This window comes from Anopheles stephensi, chromosome 3 (assembly GCF_013141755.1).
Source record: "Anopheles stephensi strain Indian chromosome 3, UCI_ANSTEP_V1.0, whole genome shotgun sequence".
In the NCBI taxonomy this organism is placed as follows: domain Eukaryota; kingdom Metazoa; phylum Arthropoda; class Insecta; order Diptera; family Culicidae; genus Anopheles; species Anopheles stephensi.
The window spans coordinates 37,847,501-37,870,700 of record NC_050203.1 but is presented as its reverse complement, the minus strand read 5'-3'; the positions used below and the strand labels follow the sequence as shown (position 1 = coordinate 37,870,700).

At 44.6% G+C, this 23,200-nt stretch overlaps 1 protein-coding gene across 34 annotated transcripts in view; it reads left to right on the top strand.

Annotated features, from left to right (window-relative positions):
• LOC118511858 (CUGBP Elav-like family member 4) overlaps positions 1-23,200 on the top strand; it is a 345,265-nt gene that overhangs the window by 304,554 nt on the left and 17,511 nt on the right. For 20 of the 34 annotated variants that reach the window (XM_036055408.1, XM_036055406.1, XM_036055422.1 and 17 more), the window contains 3 exons: positions 18,068-18,308; positions 18,401-18,547; positions 18,642-18,752. In XM_036055408.1, the coding sequence (XP_035911301.1) occupies positions 18,068-18,308; positions 18,401-18,547; positions 18,642-18,752 (499 nt within the window). The remainder of the gene's footprint in view (positions 1-18,067; positions 18,309-18,400; positions 18,548-18,641; positions 18,753-23,200) is intronic. The other 14 variants (XM_036055423.1, XM_036055415.1, XM_036055409.1 and 11 more) reach the window with 1 other exon arrangement.

The window sequence follows — 23,200 nt, the reverse complement described above, 5'->3', positions numbered from 1 at the left end:
AACAAAATCGCCCCACCATGGCACACACACGCGCACACAGGATACCCCTAAGCGTGCCATAAGAAAAGTTTCTTCATCAAAAATATTGATTTATGCTTGTTTTGCGACTTGCGAAACGGTGACCACGGCGGGGACGTAGCGAAGGCCGGAGATTTCGGTGGTGGAAAATTCCCCGGAGGGCATCCGGACGGCTGGAGCTGATTGGAATCCGGCCAACCTTAGACGGTGCCCTAAAGTTGCTTTAATGGAAAATATAACTCAATTTCCTCCCGATTCTCAGGTTACGCCGACGGTTGCTCGTCAGAATCACGTCCACGTCGCCAACGCCGCCGCTGCTGCCGTGACTGACACGTACATCGCCGGTCGGCAGGACGGCGAAGTAGGTTGTAGGTTATTATTTCCGATCCCATTCGCGTCGCCGTGGCAGGAATCTGGAGAAGAAAAAACACTGGACGAAAAAGGAAAGCGAAAGAATTGCTTAAACTTTCCCTTCGGAGAGCGAAGACACAGTTGCGTACCGGAAGGAAACCACAGGCCCAGAGAAACCGCCTCGGATTGACTCAATTTTCTATCATTGCACATGGTGGCGTGCTTCTTTTTCGAACCCACACCGAACCGCACCGTGTGTAATCAATCATCGATGGATTGCGTAGGCGTAGTTCTTGGTGTCAAGGATAGGCGGATCGGAAAATTGATACTCGGACGCAAAGGTGCGATTCCATGCGATTCCAACCGCAGTAGCGTAGTATCGTTTCGCCTTGGCGGAGGCACCGAAAAACATAGCTCGCATGTCTCGCCGCTACTCCCAAACTCTTTCGACTTCATCTCCTTTTGAACGATGGAGAAGCAGAAACAAGCGAAGAACTCGTAGCGAATGGAGAACAGATATTGCATTACAAGCACACCAGGTACCAGGGATTGTCTGGCGAATGCGAAAGGATGTAGCAATATTGCCGACGGCAATGAACGCGGTACAACATGCTCCGTGAGTCTTTATTAAAGGTACATGGTTTTTCGAATACGAAAACTGTTTCACTATTGGGCTGCTGAGCTGGTTGGTGGCGGAAAAATCTCCATCCTCATTACATGGTACTTTCTGTAGGCGGCTGCACCTAATGATCTTGTCCTGTGCGCGATGTTGGAACATTGGTGAATAATATTGCTGCTCATATTAGACCAAAACCATCGCCACGTCAACCACTGACACAGGGAACATGCATCAGGCACAAGAAGCAGAGTGCAAACTTAAGCTGAACACTCTCAGCGGTTTCCGTACAAACACTATTCATTCAATTTAAGCGCCGGCGTCCTCCATCAAAACACCCCTTAGACACTCCACGGTTGTGGTTTCATAATGTGCCTCGCAAGGAACAAACATCTCACTGCCGTGTTTCCCTCTCTTCTGCTTTCTACCTCCTGTTGCTTATTGCTTTTAATGATAAACTAATATCGCACGAGCGAGCTTCACGAGTACGTCCACAACAAAGCTGGGCGTGTCGGCGCATCATAACTACAAGTTGTTGCATCAACTGGTTGGTGCCTCGTGGAGTGCTCACTGCGAGGGCACGATCAATATTTGTGGCCGTACGGGTAACGTTCGATAAGGATTACGTTTTCGTTTTTTTTCCTCCCATTCCGCTATGCCTTACTCTTGTACCTTCTGTTCCGTTCGCTTCGCACTGATGATAAGCCGCCACTATCAACTGGTTGGCATCGGTATGTATTGGTCGCGGATACTTAAGTCCCTACGGTGCACCATATTGAAGCGTCCTTTGTTCAAGACGTTGCAGACGAGGCTGAAAGCTTCACCGATGGGCCGATGACTCATCGAGTCCTGTGATGGGTGACCGGTTGGTACGGTTTCTTAGGTCTTGGTTCGCGGTGAAGTGTTGGGTTTGGTCAGAAGTGTGCGTTATGGCGATGATTAAGTGATTATAAATATTTACCCTGTAGCTGTATTTATTCCAAAACACACGCACACAAACACATACCATAAACCTGTGGCCAAGCGTCCGTTCTTTATGTAGTTGAAGACAATATGAGAGCCTTCTAATGAATGGCTTGGCAAGTGAAACGCAGTGATGTGCTGAAACTTAAATGTGGAAATTCCAGTGAATTTGGACAATGAAGCTCTTGCACAGGGCTTATTTGGATGCATTATCGATGGCGCCGATCACATATTGCGTCTCTTAGATGGGCAAATTAATTGGATTAAACATGAATCCTATCAAAGTGAGTAAGAGCAAAGAAAACATCATAAATATTTTAGAATTTGTACAAATTTAGCTTAAATTTTTGGAATGGAGACTTCTTACCAACGTTCTCTCGAAGAATAATGAATATCTCCAATCTAAATCACAATCAAAATCCTGAATCTCTGGTGGAAAATGCTACACCCTACCACATCCATGCATTCGAATCGTCTAAATCTTTTAATTGTTACACTTTTGAAAAGTTCTTGCCCCCAGTTCCAGGCGATGAGCAATCCATATCGGGATACCCACTCAGGGTTTATTCGGTTGACTTCCAAATCAATCTGCTACCAGATAACACTCGCAACATTTAAACGCTCGTATCCCTGTTTTCCATTTCATCGCCATCTAAAACCGATGTAACTAATTCCAGCGTGAGTCGGTGTGCGCGTGTGTGCGTGTGTGTGTCCTGCTTTCTTAAGAAGTGAAAGGTCACTGACGCTACATCGGAAATCTCAGCACGATGCCACTTAATCCTACCGCACTGACATCGTTCGACCGTACATGTCCGACCGCAACGGGTCGGAAAGTCAAGTTGTAAAACGAAACGAGCACCAAAAAGCACCAAGCACTACCTCCACCAAACCTCAACCGTCCCCGGACACCATAGATCCCGTGTTGAGAACAACCCTCGAACCTGCCCGGTGTGGTGTGGCGAGTGTCGGTCGCCACTAAATGAGAGTTATAAAATTTGTCACAAACTTACTGAACGCGCGTGTCCTCGTGGTGGTGGCAAAGAACAGGGTGCTGGTTTGGGTCAGTGCGCCGACAAAGGATTTAAGGGCTTTCCTATGGGGTTCGATTTCGATGATTTCAACGTCACCCCAGCGTCTGCCGGCCGACTGGTAGACCCACCCGGCACAAACCCCGTCCAACAAAAGAAAAGGGTTTTAATCGGGGAACAAGTTTCTAAACTACCTAAATTAAGGGATATTGGCTAGATAGTTTTATGAAGCAGTCGTCTGGGCGCGCGTCCTGCACCAGAGAAGGGAAAGAGATTTGAGACAAAAGATTAAAAACTTCCACCCAACACACATCAAGACAGACAGCCGGCGCTCAACGTTTGGACAGAGCGTTCGGAGTGCCCGATCCGATGAGGCGGAAGCGTAGGACCTGAGCGACCCAACCCCGACCGGCCCCAAACGAGGAGGGATTTCCGAAATTCGCCATTTGCGTCGATGGTTGCGATGGCTTCATTACATCCTCCCCCCAGGGCGTACCGAAAGAAAAACAGTTTAATTATAAGATATCCTATGTGACATGCATTCATTACCGAGCGTCCAATGGCGAGACCGAGCGTCCTAGCGTATGTCCCGGGTACGGTGCCGAACCTGTTCGTTCGTTCGTACGCAGCCCAAGACACCGTTCGGACGAGCATTTCGCTGGCAGCTTAATCGAATTGGAGAAAGTTTTGCCTTCTCACATACATACGAAATGTTCCCTTTTTGCGGAAAGTCCACCCATTGTCCCTTCGGAGCCATTGCTTTTATGCTTCAATGGATGTATGTTTGTCGCCAAAGTCGCCGCTGCTAATGCCGGTTGCCGAATCGGACGCACCAAGCAGTGCTTGTGCAGGGATGTGTGTCCACAGCACAGCTGTAGTTCACCGCCGTTCACTCGCTGGCATCGGGTAGATAACTTAATTTCTGTTCTTTACCGAACGAAGGAAACGATCCCATGCTGCCGTTACCTTCCAAGTTGCTCACCTCGATCCATCTCCAACGAAAATGTTAGACACACAAAAACATATTCTTGTCGTCGCATAATGTGTGCTAAACTGTGTTTTATCTTTCGGAAATATAATGAGAATGAGAAAAACACTTCAGCAGCAGTCCACCAACGGGTTGGCGCTGCCAAGGAGCACATCAGCACGATACGGTGGTGCAACGATACTTTTAATCCGGGATTTAGGTGGTTTCCTTCACCTCAAGCAAGAGAGGGTAGCTAAATTTCAGTTTTGCGGCAAAGATCGCATAAAATAATCAACAAATTATAAGTGAAAATCCAGATTTGGTCCATTCGCACGAATAGTGTGTTGAGCTGCATGTTGTATTTGCAGATTCCAAGCTCAATGTCCGTCGGTCACTCGCTTGCGGAAAAAAAGGTGTGTCTCATTTCCTTCGCAACGCGACGATCTGCATCAAAAAAGCTTCCGGATAAGCGGCGTGACGGAGCGCAGCGGACCCAGAAACGGTGCAGTCATCCTCATAAAGATGGCTATTTCTAAGTCCACCGCCCCCAAAACCAAAGAGCAAAAGGGCTAATGGGTACGTGGGCAAGGCGGAAAGGCGAGAGCGCAAAACATTCCGATGCAAAGTGTAGCATCAAATGCAGATAAACTTGCATTCAGCGTCCCCGGAGATGGTTCCAACGTGTGTCGAGCGTTGTGGTGCGGCGGGGATGTGCTGTTGGTCGGGAAATCTCCTGGTAATGCGATATAGCGAGCAACAGCTTTGCACCAACCGGAGAAGGCCGTGCAAAGTTTTTACGCTGATGTTTACAAATTGAATCATGAATATTCTATTTTTGCACTCCCATATTTTTCGCGCCGGTGACTGTTTGCCCATTCCGAATTTTGCATTTCGTCGCCGTCGGTTTAACAGCGGCACTGCAGCATAGTTGACGCCAATCGTTGACAGGCGCTGTGAATGGTTGACATTGGAGAGAGTATAATATTCAAACTGCATTTGTATAACGAAAAAGCAGTAGCCAAATAGGAGCTTAAGTTACTTAAGGGAAGAAGAGTTGAATGTACTAGTTCCTCGCTTCTTAGAAGATGTAGCTTCTTCAAAATAGCAATTTGGATGGGAGTTCTCTACAGAACTATGGATTTTCAGACACTTTCTGAGTATAAAATTGACACTTAAGATCACTCTTTCATCCTGCTATTAAGAACAGATATATTAAGCTGTTAGAAACTAAAACAAAATTAGAACATCAAAAATATAAACCTCTCTACAAGCGAAAATTCAAGCATCTAGCAGGATTAAGACTCAAGCGCTTCACCGACTAGCTGTCGGCAGTCTGCTGTTTGAAGCAATAAACCATATTTAAAGCATGATAGATGAGCTTAAGCCTCTTATGACTATACGCTTTCGATGGAGTTGAGTATGAGCGAGTCCTATCGAGCCGTTCGCAAAAGGGTTACTTTCCCAGTGTACACCACCGTGCAGTGCGTTCCAGGGAAACGTGTTCACAGAGCTTTTAAATTATCCTTTCGTATTTTGCGTTGAAGAAAGCTGGTAGCTGAAGCAAAAACACACCACCTCGACAATAAACCTATAGACAATCCTTTCAAACCGTTCCATTATAGTCTACGGTTGCAAAATGAAGATAGATCCAGTTTCGACCGGGTTAGGTAGACAGGTAGTCAGTAGATGCGTAAGGGAGTAAGGGCCAGTCCCAGGACGAACCTCTTGACGATGATAGGGCTTGACGGTGATCACACGGTTGCAGGCAACAGCTCCGGCCAGACCAATTCAATCCAATCCACCATCGGCCGACTAAAAGTACGCAGGAACTCAACTGTGGGCGTTCCATTTCATCGTACATATTGTGTAATAATGGAAAATACCTCTCCCATCTTCTGTCACGTGCCCCCGGTTCTGGCCCCCGATCTCCGACAATCCACTAAAGGCCTAACAGTAACAAAAGGCAGATAGGCGTGGGTTAGGTGGTATGGTGTTTTATGGTTTAAAAACAAATCTACATATAAATATCGAGTGCACTCCATCGGAACGGACTCCATCGGCCTGTGCTTGTACTTGTGCACCGTACCGATCCCGTTGCTTTTGCTTCGTTTGGTGCGAGATGATTTCTTTCTAGCCGATACGGTGAACGAAGCACAACACTCGAACGAGGCGAGCTATTACCATGCTTGCAACATTTTATCGTTCGCTCGGTTTCTTTGCATCATTTTTCCACTTTTCCAGCCCTTCTGGATTCAGCGGCTGTGTAGTGCTCGGTGAAAGGATTGACTAAACTTCGTATGTTTTATGTTGCTTTTCATGCGCCACACTCAAGTGAATGTTCGAAGGAGAGAGAGAGAGAAGCAAAAAGAGTAAATGCAAACAAATAAACTGTAATTGCATGAATGGTCCACACAAAACAACTACAATGAATCAGGGGAAATAGTAATCCTCTCAATATCTTGTCGATTGTAGTGTCGGCTTCGATAAAGTGTATCCGCTTACTTGTGCGTTAAAGATCGCTAAAGAACCTGTACAAGAATTTTACTTAATATGCTCAAACTTTCAAATTAGCTTACAGGTTTAATGAAGTCCAGTGGAACGGAACTGAGTACGCTGTATTAAAGTTAAAGAGCAAATCATTCTCTGCTTACAAAAAACTCAATTCTTCCTCCATTCTCATCTATTTATACTCCAACTCCCACAAAAAATACTTTCAATGAAGCCAGTCATAAATGTAGCACAGCCCGACAACAACGGAGGAACGCAATTTAAAATTAAAGAACCCTTAAGTCCCTTCGAGTGAGCCCACAAAAACGCCATCACTAATACGGGAGCAAAAACACGCTGCAAAGCGAAAGTTTTATTCGTTAAAGAATTTAAGCCTGTTGAAAATAACTACCGTACTACGCACTGGAAAAAAACAAGTTGGGAGAGAAAATCGTTTCCTACTTACAAAACGCTACCGTCAAAACTTCCGTGCCTTTAGACCAAGCCCCAAAGAATAGCAAAACTTTCTTTTTTCGATTTTTTCTTTCTGCTACTCTGCTTTTCCTGAGGGAAGAAAGTAGTAACGATTTTTTCTCTACTCTCTCTCTCTCTCGATCTGATGGCCTGATGGTGGACTGGAAACAAAGTTAACCGAAAAATCAATTTCAAAACCAAACGAAACAACACCCAATCCATTGGTCGATTCACTGGCCCGGTCGCGTTTTGTTTTTTTTTTTTCTCTTCCTCACCACGCTTTTTGTTGCTCACTGCGTAAACTTTGAGTTAAATTAAACCGTAGCTCTATTTGTATTCGCACCCGTGCCAAATGGCAAGTAATGGTGCACTCGAAAACGGCAAACAGGAATTGGCCAACTTTTCGTAAGTGGAACAGTACTTTGGTGCAAACGGAAAAAAAATACACACAGATAAATGAATACTTCCTTCTTGTGGTGCTGCAAGCGAACAAAGCAACAAGCTAACCGTGAGGGAAATACTTTTCAATAAAGTGAGTTGAGCCTTGAGCAGCCTCACCACCGTGTGTTTTTGGAACTTTAAAAGTTTAAGTGCTACCTTGAAAGACGGAACGAATAATAGCTAATAGGCCACTAGGTTACACAAACAATTACAAATACAAGTACTGTGAGCGCAACATTGCTGCTTAAGTGTTGGGGAACTTGTTGATGCTACTGCAGAATTCAGGGTAAATCCTTCCACTCATTTTTGAGTTTTCGTAGTGTGTCTTGACTGTAATACAACCATCATGAATATTTTATTTCAGCTTCGTTGCATTCTAGAGTGAAAAATTGCTGCGCCACACTTCAATTAAATTCCTAATTATCATGCTCGGTTGTTTAGCAAAATGTCTCTAAATTTAAAAATTGGTATTTTGGATCGAAAAATTGGTATCTTAGATGTCAAATTAGTTTTCCATTAGTTTCCACATTTCCAAAATGTCTATTTTTGCAGGATTCCTATGATGAATCTGTCTATGAACACTTACACAATTTTATTGATTTATTTATGTTTGATGTCATAAGTATAACTAAACCAACAAACTCGAGGCCATCATACCGATTGACTCGATTTGTGGTTAGGCAAGGTTTCTGTGAGAGTTTGTCTATTAGGGACCGTAATCAGCACTTACGACTGTCTACTCGTCCCGGATAATTTTCGTGTAATTTTGACTATCCCACCAACCAATAAAAGTCCTCCCATAGAAACTTTTCCAAGAGGATTTCAGGTCACTCTCTACAAAAAAACCAAATGTTCCCACCATTTCAGCATGCTTAGCAGGGGAATGTTCATCATTCTTTTCCTCGGTCTTCCAAAACCTGCAATAATTTTAAATCCTTTTTCGCTGCCAAAGTATCGTAACATTTGCAATGTAATTAATGTAACACGCTATTTACATTACGAAGCGTAATTATGGCCTCTCAAAGTGGAACAAATCGGTGGTCTTTCGTTTCGAACGCAACCGGTCGCTGTTGTTTGTCGTTTCATTTAGCACACCTGCACCTGCAAGCCCAATCAAGACTACTCCAACTGAAATACGTTGCTGCTACTTTCGGTCACAAAAAAACAACCCTCGAATTCGTTCGCTCCGCGCAATGCTGCTATCCTTACAGACGGTGCGAACTACTTTGTACACCCATTTGTCATACATCGTCAACCTAATTTCTGCCGGAGCTCCAGCCCGGTGGAACGAACCCAGCGCTGATGGTACTTTAAACTTGGAATTCATGAATAACAAGGGCACGGTGTACGGTCACGCACACACATACACACACCGAAATCGTTCCGCACGAATGAGTTGAAAATTTATTTTTCACCCAATTGACTTGCTCTTCGAGACATGCAATATAATGAGAGTGTGGAAAACAGGGTTGGAAAATATATTCCCGTACTGCTGCTGCTGACCGATCCGAACAAAGGACCACGCGGGCACTCGTCCAAGAAGTAGGGATCGTTGAACGAGTGGACGACGAATTGCTTGCGCTCCTTTTTCTTCACGCTTTCCTTGCCGTGCTGTAGAAAATGTGGAAATGTGTAATAATTTATATATCATGTCAAATGGTTCAACATTTCTTCAGCGCAAAGAAAAGAGAGAAACGCGCAAAAGTCTTTCGTCCAACCGTCGCTGGAAGCATCAGAATTTTCTATCAATTTTCATATAAAACGCAATGGACTGTGACGTATCATTTCGTGAGGACACATCAGCAAACACAAGGGATGAGTCTTTGGTTGAGTGCAGGGAACGTGAAAGCATTTCGCGTTTTGTATGCTGACGAACGTGTTTTGCTCGATTTCTACTGCTGTCTGACACTGACTGCTTGTGCCATCCAGAGCTTGCCTAGTGTTATCGAGCCGCTTCGAGCTTCCCTCGAGTCTCAGTTGGGTGCATTTTTATTTGCGACTGAGCAAACGCTCTTAAAGGCAAATGGGAAGTAAATGTGATGGAAATATTCAAGAGATCTACCGACGGACAGAGGATGATGCTTTCTTCTCGTCCGTTTTTTCTGTGCCTAAGTACTCCATGTAAAGTTTATTGTCTATCGTAAGTTCTTTCAACGCGAAAAATCATCTTAAAAGACGGTTTAAAGCATGAAATATTTTAAAGAACTGCAATGCTTTAAGAATCGTAACTATTCAATGTCTGGACCCATCACTATACATCGATACCTGAACGAACAGCTGAACAATGACAATATATCTATTTCTATTGTGTGCTTAATTTGTAAGGCACGCTATCGAGATGTGCCCAGCCAACGTAAATCATTTCTGCTGACGTTCGCACGTTCGATTATCGATGAGCCTAGAAGTGATCCAAACGCTCACATGTCTCGCTGCTTCACCATCCTATACGCTTCCCATACGTATCTCCTACCTACGGAGTTCGATTTGTGGTTACGGTGGATGAGTATTACGTTTTTCCAGTCTGTACTCCCTCCGGCCCTCAGTTCCAGCAATCGATAAAAAGACTAGTTATTCGATTTCGATTACACTCCAAGCCGGCACACCCGGAGCAATCGACTACGTGAGCGCATCTCGTGGTAGTTTACATCTAAATAGAGCGGATGTGATCGTCTCGTTCAGTAATCTTCCTTCTTTTTGCAATATATTTGCTGTTTGGCGTTCCGAAACTTAAATTTGAAGGGTCGCATGGCAGTTTTTTGGAGCAGAAGACAACCCACACATGCCGGTATAACTATATGTCTGTGTCTACCAATTTTTTTTTTCTCAAACTTGTTCGAATATTGTTCACACAGATATTACTATGTACACGCCGCATCTCTCGCTCGCTCTTTCTCTCGTAAAGTAAACGTCAGACTCCGCAAAACCAAACACACAGACCGATCCTGCTGACAACCAACCGTCAAGACATCGAGAACCTTTCCGTCCTCCCTCGGGAAAGGTTTTGGGTGGGATATTGTATTAGGTAGTAATTTGATTAAAATTTGAAGTACCGCTTCCGACATCCGGTTTCCGGGCACATCGTCATCACCGGGTATCCCCTGCCCCCGATAACGTGCCCCAAACGTTCGACATGCTGTCGCTGTCATCGCTTACCCTAACCCGCATGCTCACACACATTTTCCGGTACGTACCAACACCGGACCGAATGAAGAAGCCGGAGAATGCCAACGCAAGTCTCTACCGAAAACTAGCACAAGCGATCGGTTTTCTTTTGCCCTTACACGACGCGGCGGTGAGGGAAATTTAATTCCATCAATTGACAGACGGATAGAACATTTCAACCTTTCCATGCAATTTTTATTTTTGCCTCATCTGCATCCAGCGCAGAAAGAGTCGTGGATTATATTTGTGTCACACGGGACACGGAGTCTTTCATTGCTTTCTTGATAGAAAATTATCCAGACATGTGGACGGTCCTGCAAAAAGTGTTCCCGCTTCTCCGCCACATAATGCACTTTTTTCCGTTGAGTGAATAGTAAAACATCCCAACTGGCACTTTAATGGGAAGCCACTAAAACGTGTGCTTTAACACATTTAAAGAGTAAATGAAAAAGAGTCCAAGAGTAAAAAGGTTTGATGCTGCAGCTTTTTTTTTAAAGCGAGAACAACCTTGTAGCATCATCATGATTAATGTTCATAGCTTATTGATTTTCATGACTTTCCACATTTTACCCTGCCATCAAAATGCATGCAACCGTCATCCATCTTGCCTAACGGTGAGGAACTTTTTTTTGCCTGTACGCCATTTCTTCGGAACTACGGAATCTCGCGTGAAAATAGCCATAAGATAGCAGCAGAGTAAAGAAAAGGTGATTCGAAATCATTTGTTCGCGAAGATCGGTGCTATTATGGTATTTTTTGTAGGGTGGTCTGCTTTCCTATTCATGCGAAAGAAAAGCATGTTTGTGAAAGTTTTAAAACTTTTATCGGCTTCGAAAGCCGCTTCTCATTCTCCTACCCATTTCACCCCAACAAGCGCATAATGACCAGCAGCGAGCTAATGTTCGAGGCTCATTGGCCTCAGTGCACGGTGCAAAACGATATTAAACGGTACATGGGTTTTAATTTTTCTTTACGGCTATGGACCTGGGAAAGCTGGCGGTCGTCGTCCGTTATTTGGGTGGGTAAAAGCGTCTTTAAGCTACGTTCTGCCCATCATCCAGTAATGAGGGTACCAGTGTTGGAAAGCAAAAAAAACCACTGAGAAGAAAAACATCCTTCATCACGAGTGATGAAGATCGAAAAAGCAAACACAAACAACAAAAAAAGGCAAGCAAGACAGCCAGCGAACAAAGGCCAAGCCTCATCAACTTCGTGAACGCGCTAAAGAATATTTGCTTTGCCCCAAAATCATGTTCGCTTCATGTCGGTCCGCATCGACCAAATGACCGGTACGAGCGATGAGCAAATCAATTTTTCTTTAATAACCTAATTATGTGTACTTTTTAGGGCTCTTCAATAACATCCGTCCAGGGGCAGCTGCCCTTCTGGTACGAACGGAAACGAAGCAGCATCCCACAAAAAAACCGAGCCATTTTTGCGCCATTCTTCTTCACACGGGCAGTGAAATGCTCCATCCGCCAAATAAAGAAAAACAGGCCTTCCCTTAAGAGATTGGGTGGAAATCGGCTCCTTAAACACGGTCGCTACAGTGAGCTAACAAAGCATCCACGAAGACACGAAGAAAGGAACAGCAAACCGCCGATCCGCATAAACTCACCATTTGTCCGGCCGGCCAAGCACGCCAAGAAACAACCTCACGTTTCGCATGAAAAATTTAAAGCCCTCGCACACAGCTGTCCCGAGATTCCTTCACGGTGGGTCCTTGCTTCAAATTTACTTTCCGCAACGTCCGCCGGTACTAACGAGCAGCCTGGGATGGTGCAGGCACAGGAGCAAACCGTCCGGTGGAATCGCGCCAGACTTGCCAGCGCAAGTGACGCTGATGGGGTCGTTTAAAATTAAACTTTATTTAATCGCTTTCATTATTATTTGAGAAGCTATTTTGGAACTTTGCCAACCGAAAGCAGCCCGAAACGTATCGGGCACGGACGTCTAGCGATTGGATTGGGCTAGGTGAAGGAGAAAAAAAGCAGAACCTACAAACCCCAAACCTCAAATCAGACCCCTAAGGACGTGTGTATGTGTGTGGCTGTATGTTGCACCGAGCAGCTCGAAGTGCGACGAAAAGGAAAATCGTAAACACTTACTCGACTGCATGGGTTGTTTTTCTCCTTTTGCTAGTGTGGATTCGCTCGTTCCGTTGAGGCGTGAAATCCGAAACCCTCGGCACTAGATGCCGGAACATGCAACATGCGGTTCGTGTTTACTGTTTTTTGCGCTTGTTCCTCTCTACACCGTTGAAGTTGCTCCGTTTTGGCAGCAGCTAGAACATTATACCAAAACCCAGGCAAGCGAAGAACACACGCTACCCCATCGTGGCAAGAGTGGGCAAGTTGTATTGTATTATTATTATTAGTACAAGTCGTCGCTATCTCGGCCGTTGTTTCGCCCTCGAGCTAAACTGTTCTGCCTGTTGCACACTGTTCACTGTCCGGATGCAGGGTGGGGGGGCAACAGGGGTGTGGTGATGACAATTTATGAATATTATCATTATATGCACAATGCATTACAGCACGAGAATGCTCCTCGCAGCTAGAGGTGGAAGCATCCGTATGAACGATGCTCATGTTTGGCCGTGTCTTACAGCGAACAGATTAAGCAAACCCATCTAATATATCACATTTTCGGGTCGTTATTTAGAAAATGCTGTGGTGTTGTGCAAGGGCTGCTTCGTTGATGCGGAAAATAGATGTGGTTTTTGCTGGTTAAATATTCCTTAGCTGACGTTGGAGCATGAAGATAAGCTGCTAGTGAGATGATAGATTGGAGGTTCTGATAAGTGGAGTTGCCCAGCTGCTTCAGGGAACCGATTCTTTCTCAACTAATTGAAGGAAAATGATACAGGAAACGATTTTATTCAATTGTAAAAATATTAACAAAACTTCAATACAACTCCTCAAAATGAAAAAAAAAAAACCTGAGACGAACAATGTTTGTTTGAGCACTTTGCAGGGGGGGTCCTTGAATCGCCCAACCACAGCACAATGCCCTCGATAGCAAAATAATAATGTCAACAAATTTAGATACATTACCTGCCGTCGTTCCAGCATCGCATCACGTTGCGGAAGGATACGCCAGCAGCAATCCCTTGATCATATTTGCGCTTTTTCTTTCGAGCTCGGGCAGACAGTGCCCAGAAATTGCATCCGTTAGTCGGATGAAAGTAGACATTCTATTTGTTTTCTCCGCCCTCCCCCAGCATCTGGCGAGAAGATGCTCCAAAGATGATGCTGATGATACTGGCAGATGGGACCATCAGGCACAGCGTGCGGATGCACCGGAGTCCCACCGTGATGGTGCTCCACTGTGATCCAATGTTGCAGTTACGCCGCCGGCTGGCAGATGCAATGTAACAAGCCCACTGGGAGCAACCTTGCACTGTCGGTGACTGGGCTCCCGCTCAAGCAGATCCACTTGTGTGATCCTTGAAGCGTAGCTTAGCATCGCCAACGTTTGGCAGCGACCCGTCGTTTGGGCCATTGTAGCGTCGAAGTTAGCGAGCTGCAATGTTAAGGGTGTTCTCGCTTTTGGAGCATCCTAAATGCATAGACAGCAAACGACTGTGCAAGGCAAAGCTTCTAGGTTCACCTCAAGTATCCGGCCAACGGTAAAAGTTTTCCTATCTGTTGATTTCCCGTACCGCCCCGCTTTGCAATGGGGAAAAGGTAAAATGAATAAAATATTGAATGCTTTTGTCTGTTGAGCCTCGAGTTTTTCACCCACACACACACACTCACAAAAAGGACACCCCACGGAGCGTTCACTTTGCTCCACAGGTCGAAACGGGGGACCGCCACCTATCCGAGGACCACAAAACCTGGGAGCTGCTCGCTTCATGCACTTGGAACGCTTGCAACAAACCACTCGGCGGTAGCTCCGGCACTAACCCATTCAGTAAATAAAACAAATGAAATAAAATGGTTCCACCGGCTGCACAGGTGAGGGAGCGCTCAGGTGGGATGATGATGACGGTGTGACGTTCGACCGGGTGGGTGTGTTATTGATGGAATGAAGTTTCAAGTAGATGTGCGGAGTGGCCCGAGTGTGTGCACATTACACAGAGGATAACGAATGAACTCAATTCAATTAGGGCCAAAGCTCTTCAATAAAATGTATCGTCTTCTGCGCTTATCCCCACAGCTCGCCCCCAGGCGGCTCTTCGCTCTGGCAAAAGAAAGGTTGGGGTCGTATTTTAGCTCTGGTTTTTAGCACTAGTGTTGAATCGATTGGTGAAACTCCGCCCCTTCGTAATGGACGGTTTATTTATTGTTTGAAGAGATTTTCATGGCGAGCAGCCAGCAATGGGAGTTTCTCCATTATACACTTTCAGTGTTTTATTTCTGCACCAATTGAGTCGATTGAATTTGTTGAATGTATCCTCTCGTTTTTTTTTTTCTTAGCTGCAGCATAATGGATTTATAGAATGCAAACAACTGTTCAAGTTTTGTAAAAGTTTTCCTTCATCCTTTTTTGGTGTCGAATGATTGATTTTGAAGCATTATTAAAAGAATGAACAGAAACAAAGGAAAGAGGCTTTTCCCTATCACAACAATTCTATTTGACGCAACATTCCATAAATCATTCCCCATCTGCTGGATCTGGGGAGGCCAAACCTCACCCCGGTGAAGCTTTTCAATTTGTCATCAATTAACCCCAAAGTATCCCTCCCGGGAGTCAATGGCAAGGTGAGCACCCTTGGCGCCAATTGAATCAAATCCCACCGGCAACTGTCCTGTGACCTGCCAACGTTAATCAATAATTTTCCGGCTATCCTGGCAAGCATATTGTGCTGCCTGAATGTTTCCTCAGCGTCGTCAGTCTCCGTAAGTCGATCCTTCATTTCTTTGATGTTTTACTCAGGACCGATGGGCACAAGGAAGAAAAGAAGCAGTGGTGCTGTGTGGTAGCTCCGAACTAGAAATCACCATCATTTATAATACCTTTTTTCGGGCACAAAGTGGTGATGACAATCAGTCCAAAGGTGGTGATTTTCTTACCAGCCTACCGACTCTTTTTCCCCTTGAACGATTTTCTTACTGCGTTCAACGGTCTTCACTGGCAACAAAACGAAGGAAGCAATTTCAGTGACGTTCTTCCATCTCTATTTGTCCTGACGCTATCTTGTCCTCCTGCTTGCACTGCTTTCGCTGGTTCTTATGGATAATTTCCTATTCAATATCAGAAACCTGAAACATCCATCCAATAACGGCCCACCACACGATGACGTAGACGAATTTGGAAGCACAGCTCTAGAGTGGAAGGAGGTTGATTTTGGTCTGACGGAAAAATGCCTGAAACGTGTGACCGACCAAACTCCCGGAACGACCAAACGTCTTTAGAACAGCACGGATAGCATCAACCTATGGCTGCTCGGAGGTTAGGATCTAACAACAGGTTTCCGCTGTCGAAATCATGCCCAGCGAGCAACAGTTTGTGATAGCGATTACTGTCCTTTTCTTCGCTTATGGCACGGCGCGTCATGCGATGGAAATTCATCAAAAGTCAGGAAGTGGGCCGGAAATGACTATCATAGTTTCGGGTGTGCGAGTGGAGCCCACATGGAGTGCCCTAGGGGAGGTGTTTGAAAACTTCATAACGATAGTGTTTTTTTTACATTTGAACGAAAAAAGGGGTACGATTTAGTCTGGTGACGTGACGTGACTAAGTACGACCCTTTGGGTAAATTCTCGACACGAACCACTCAGCCTACCACCGTGCGGAACATGCACACGGTCGACAATTTCTTCTTGCAGTTTTGCTTTCGTTTGTTTCCTTTTTTTCCACTTGCTATTGGCCGCATAATGGTGAGCGAGCTTGGTAAGCCTGACGATGACGGTATCCGTATCGGCGAGCAGTTTGAAGGCAGAAGCTCACACTCTATTGTGTTGCTTTGGCGTGTTGAGTCCTGCAGCAACAGGTTGAGTTTTTGAGCAGTCAACCGCATGCAAACGAGCGCTGGAATGTGTATCGTGATTTAAAATTCATTCACGGTTCGGCAGGACACCAGGACAGAGGGATAATTTAAAAATCAGTTTGGTTGATTGAGGACAAGGAAGACAATTGATTTAATTTGAAGACCATTTTATATTATCCTCAGAAAAATTATGACCTCGGATATTTGAAAAAATAGCAGAACTTTCCTGTTTAACTGCTTGCTGTTAGCAATACGGCCAGGCCGTTCTTTATGAATAAAAAAAAAACTGCTTGCTGTCATATTTTTATACAATCCCGAGACTGTTGACTGCGGATGAAATAGTTTTGGAAGAATAGATGTGATACTCAAGAATTCCAGCATTACGATAGATTGCAACTGATTGCTTCGATTTGGATACTTTATTTGCTTGAATTTATATTGGAATCGAACACTAATGAAGTTTGTTTCCGAAGTCGCAAAACTTCAAGCCAAACTAGCCGAAGTCATATTAGACCCAAAGAATAATTTCTCTTTATTAAGGCGACGTAATAGAATTCGCTGAAACAGCTGTCTCATTTTAAAATTATGACTATGTATCTTAAACAATGCCCTTCAACTACTGAATACAAAAAAAACTCCATAAATTATTCAAATAATCATCTTATCAAACAACGTTCAAGCGTAAATAGCCGTAATCGCTTCCCCGAAGAAATGTAGCTTGGCGCTGTATCACCTGTTTCCGCGCATAACATTGTTTTTGTGTTTGTGTATTCAATGTATTTGTTGTGTTTTGTGTGTGTGTTTAATTGTTGGACGTGTATCTGTATCCACTTAGCCAGTTGTATAACTCTGTGTGTGTGTGTGCGTGTATCGGTATCGCATAGCCAGCAGTGCCGTTTGTTGAGTGTGTTGCGCCTTAGATGTGGGACATGTTGTGCCCAACCGAAGCTGTAATTAATCATGGCAGAACAACCGCCCGATGGCGATGGTGCGCCCCTATTGTGCACGCTCTTTAGCGCAAAGGTGTGTCCGCGTGAAAAAGGCTGTGTTCCAACAAAAGGCTGATGACTCCTCCGCAGCAGCGAACGAGCAGCGTGTGGCATAATAAAATGCTATCATAGAAATGTTCATTCGTTCGCCGTTTGTGTTGCTGTTGATGTATTTATCTTAAGCTGCCATCGAAGGCTTGATGGTGTAGCCTTCTCCGCAGCGTCATTCGCAAACCGACTGTGGGACTCACACACACACCCATACATAGCAATCGCTTTTCGTGGTAGCATTTTTCCGTGCAGTAAAAACAGATCCATCTAATCCTTGCCATTCCAAGTAAATGGATATGAATTATTCGTATCGCTCTGTGTGTGTGTTGTTTAGCTCCACTTAATAGGATGATGATTTATACGTGTTAGTAGGCAGAGGGGTGGAGACAGAAAGATGGTGGAGGTCATGCCGAAAACATTCCCCCCCGCTCCGCATATCCTACTCATCCTAGCATTCCCCAAATCGTCCCCAACCGTCGTTAGCTGAAATGGCTGATGCGCTTTCCGTTTGATTTATGTTATTAATCGCGCCACCATTTTTTTCTGCGTGCCCAATTAACGGATACGGTTTTGTGCATTCGGCAGGGTGCATCCTCTAGCTTAGTGGTAAAGTTTGCTGACACCGAGAAAGAGAGGCAACTCCGTCGTATGCAGCAAATGGCTGGCCATATGAACCTGCTGAGTCCGTTTGTGTTCAACCAGTTCGGACCGTACGGCGCCTACGCCCAGCAGCAGCAGGCAGCCCTGATGGCGGCCGCAACCGCACAAGGAACGTATATCAATCCCATGGCTGCACTAGCAACACAAATACCTCACGCGTTGAACGGTAAGTGTAGCCAGCCGGTTCGAATCTTACGGTTCGCCCCAACTCAACCAACTCTGGCCCTGTTTCGCACGCCATTTTTTGTTTCTCTCCAGGTTCCGGACAGCCAGTAAACGGTGCCATCCCCTCTCTACCATCGCCCACGATGCCTACCTTCAACATGGCAGCACAAACGCCCAACGGTCAACCGGCCGGTTCGGAGGCTGTGTACACCAACGGAATACCCCAAACCTACCCAGGACGTAAGTACCTCGAACTTGGCCACTCATCCACCTTTACTCACTCACAAAGTACACCCCAACACAACAAACCGTCGAACCACAATAATTTATGCAGCTCTTTATGCAGATGCCCTGCACCTGTCGATACCCGCTCAAGGACTTCCGAACGGAGATGCCGCCCTACCGCACGCCGCCTATCCTGGCATCCAGCCGTATCCCGGTGTCGGTAAGTTCTACCAAGTCGTTTCTGTTCACTGTTGTCTTAAGGTGGTTCAAACCACCTACCCTACCTTCCCGCCCACCCTTTTATACCCCCTGTTACTATTTATCTATCTAGCTCTCTCTCTCTCTCTCACACTCGCTCTATATATATATTGCTACCTTTCGTTTCATAATGTGTTTAGACTAGTACCATGTAATGTCTAAAACCACAACCCACTCAAAACACTCCCACAAAAACCACCTGCCCGGGCCCCAAAACACTCATAATGACCGATTGACCGATGTCCGATGTAATGCTGTACACTCGTGTTGTTGTGTTGTGATTTTTTGATCGTTATCTGGTTGATTTGACTTTGTTCCTCATCGTTATCGGATGCGCCGTCAGTGGTTTCTATGAGTTTGGATTTTGTTGTTGTGTTGTTTTTTTTTTATTCGTAACCATATTCGTAACTGGCTTTATCTTCTTTTTCATTCTCTCATTATTACTCTAATACGATTTTCTAATTTAAGTTTTCCGATTCAGGCTGTTTTGCTTACATTAACTACGATTTATATTAAGTTATTTCTACCTTTTTTTCTGTTTTATTTTAATCTTCTGCTGCTATAACCGTTACCTTTAAATGTTTTTATCAATTTCTTTGTATTTTCAGTACAATGTTACAGTTTATCAATGTTATTTTTTGTACCTTTGTTTTGTTGTATTTTTTTCTTGATTCAACTTATTTTTTATGCGCTCCGTGATTTTGTCTTCGCCCGTCGTCGTTTCATTGTTTATGTGTCGATGTGTTTTTTCCCAATTATTTAGATATTTCTGTATATGCAATATTCTTAGTCCTTCTGTACCCACCTTCCCATAGTGGCACAAAACCGCTAATTTTCATTTGAGCAATTAGATATCCTTATTTGTGTTGCTACTTAACATGCTATGATGTACTTGTATTTCAACTGTTCCAGATATTTGTTAAACCGGTTTCTTAATTTAATTCGGCGAATCATACCATTTTACTCGTTTCATAATTCAAAATTATTTTTGAACGACGGCACACGAACCAGCTCGATGTTGATGCAAAGTTATTAAATCCTGGAACACTGTTTTTTCATTCTCGCTCAAAGCTTAAAGATAGCTTCAACACAATTTTTCACGCCAAAAACAACTATTTTAACCGACTGTTTGCTCTGTAAAATGTACATTTTCATTTCATGGCACTTGAAAATGAAATAAAAACACTCCCCACTTGGCACATCAAACGTCCCGGAGAGGCAAATGCACACGCATTGCGAGCGCATGATTACATCATTGCGAAAATATGCACACTTGTTTCGTCGGCTCGTGTGTGTATTTATTTTATTTCTGCGCTCAAAACCAATAAAGCACGAGTGCACGAAGGTATAATTGAGAGTTAAAAATAGTAGTATCAACTCCCGCTCCGGTCACCAGGCCAGATACCCTCCCCACAAGAACCAGTACAATTCATGATGGTCAATCCCCAGGCCCGTTTCGTTCGTTCGACCGAGGCGATAGATGATGGGCTTGGAGTTGCAAAAAATTGCAACTAAGCTGGTAGCAAAAAATTATCCCTCCATTCCATGCGAATCCGGTCTAGATCTGGACCTGCTCGACGAAGTCCAGGCCTTCTCCTTCCTCAGCACACAGTCGGCGAGTCATGTTTCATTGAAATTATAAACTTTCTCACCCGAAAACAAATAACAAACTTTAATTGCATTTCACTACCATGCACCCAGGGACACAGGAAACATGCGGAGCAGTTTCACTCTCTCCAGTGTGTGTGTGAGTGTGTGTGTGTTATGGAATTAACAGTTGCATTGCCTCTCTCCTTTGCAAGGAATTACTCGTCTGGGACGGTTTTTTTGCTGTTACTGAGCTCGAAAGATGGTTTTTATACGACTCATCTTTTTATTGCAAACGTTCCTATTTGGTTTGATGTCAGCGAGTTTGTGATGCTCGTGCAGTCCCTCGTGCTTCAACCACCATTTCAGCCCTTCACCGTGCGGGGGGCTCCCAGAGTTATCGCTTGTTTTATTTGTACCAGCTCTTCTCCGAGACTTGAAGCTGGAACCTGGGCGAAAGCGTTCGTTGTGTTGTGTTTTGTCCTGCTTTTTGTTTACTTTTGCTTAAGCTGCACACTCTGTTTTCTGTATCAAAAGCCACCTTTCTCAGGCGCACCGTTACCGTCGGTGATCAGATGCTGTGCAACTTTGCGACGGTAAATAACAACTTAGTTGCAAATTGCAACACTTTTTCTGTTCAACTCCACACGTTGGCGTGGTTTTTTGCCTCCCTCAACCGATTCGTTCATGCGTTGTGCGATTTGTTTAACGTACAAACGCGATGCAACAGCTCTCCGTACTGGCAGCACATAACAAAAACAACAGTCAGTTGTCTGACAATCGTACCCTGAGAGACAGAGACCGACGACCAACTTTAGCTTGCCAAACTCTCTGTCAGCGGTTCTGCGACACGAAGGCATCGTTCCTTTTCCATTCGGTACAAAACTTTCGCTCCCTTGTGCACAAATTGTCAGTGACATTTAAATGGTGCAAAAATTTGAAACTGTCCTCGCCACCGCTTTACGGAAGCCGCCCGTGATTAGTTTTCCCTTCGGAACGCTGTGAGCTACTGGGCGCCTCCATCTGCAACGCCCCAGCATGAGACAGCACCCACGAGGTGAGGTTGTGGGTTTTGTTGTGTTCGAGCTGTCGGGGGAAATTTTCGTGAATCTCAATGAGGCGGAAGTAAATTAAATCTGATTTCTCCCGCTGTCTCTTGCTCCCGTTCCTCCTGTGCCGCACACTTTCCAACACGACCGACCAGGCGTCTCCATCAACGTTGACGCTGTCAGTATTGCTTTGATTTGTGGATGACTTCCAGAGCCGCACGGCACAAAGCAGTTCACAAACAGTGCCGCAGTGCAGCCGCTTCCATTTTCGCCCAAGGCATGCGGAGCGGATATTGACGGAGAAATTGCTAATAGAATTAAATGCTCGCCGTGTCCCGTACACTTCCGTACAGCCGCCGGTGTTGGATGTTAGATAACGGCTGGTAGCTGATGCCCGAGGAAATGTTTGTACTAGCACAGCGCTGCTTCAATCAAGACATCAATGCAGATTGTGTTGGCATCCGCCAAGTGAGGTGGTATTGTGAAGTTATTTGTGGTGCCTTTTGGTGGTTTCATAGATGAAGCTTGAACAATGATAACGTAATGAAACTTTTCAATACACAAAGCTTGCTTTAATAATCGACAAAAGTAAAATGCTATCTCTTTAAATATAAAGCGTGTAAGCTTGTTAGAATGACAGGAATAAGCGGCTGAGTTTTAAGTAATTTATCAAGATGAAAACAAGATAATCTTTTGTTTTATCGCTATTGCTCTTTTAAGCGACAAAAACAACTTCCACAAATCCAATCATTTTCTGCTGAAAAGGTGAATCAAACAAAGGCGGATATCCTCTGCTCAGTTTTTTTGTTGTTGGTTCTCTTTCTTCAAAACAATCAACCGAAAGTTCATCTTTCGGCTCAGACGCAAAAATGTTGTGTGCCATTTTCTGGTAAGATTTATGCACCGATCCCGTTTTATTATTACTACCACTAACTTTTGCCGTTTTTTTTTTACCGTCATATTCCGATTCCGACTCGACCCACTAGGAGCCCCCGCCCGGGTCTGTTGGTTCGAACAAAGAAAACTACCCTTAACGGATTATGAACAGCGAATAGGCCATTGGTCGTGGATTTAAGTGGAATTCTTGGAGGCGGAAAGAACTACACTCCCGCTGTTCAATGGACCAATTTTTGCTGCGCTGTTCATACGAGCAACCTACATGGATTCGATCCGTTATGTCGTCCGTTGTGTTTTTTGTTCGCCTTTTGCAGAGCAATGAATTTTCCTGTTTTTCTTGCCATTTCGATTCGGTTATTTTGCCACACACAGATACACATACTCATGGCGTAACAGATCTGTGCCGTGCTCAGTGGATATGGGTGGTTCGCTGACGATGAGTTTGGTGTGGAAAATTATGGGCTTGTTATTTTTTTCCTCCCTCTGTTTTCCCTTGTTACTGCATGCTCCAATACAATTCCAATACTTATGGCACGGGAAGTGGTTGGGTTTTTTTTTCCCTCGCATCCTGGTTTTTTCTGTAGCCCATCTCAAAGAAATGTATGTTAGGAGTTATACTGCAGTGAAAAAATACTCTCCACAAGGTTTTTCAGACAACGGTCACAACCGAATCGTGCTGTTGGAGCAACGCGTTACTGTCTTCTTGGATGTTCCCTTACGAATCCGATTGAAAGAGAGCGTTCAGCAGTCCACGGAATTTTCCATTTCATTAAACAATACTTTTAGGCAATTGGTTTTTAGCAGCTTGAATTATGTGACAGTTTTCACCCTCGACAATAATCACCAGGCGGTGCCAAACGGTCTCTCTGCTGTCTGC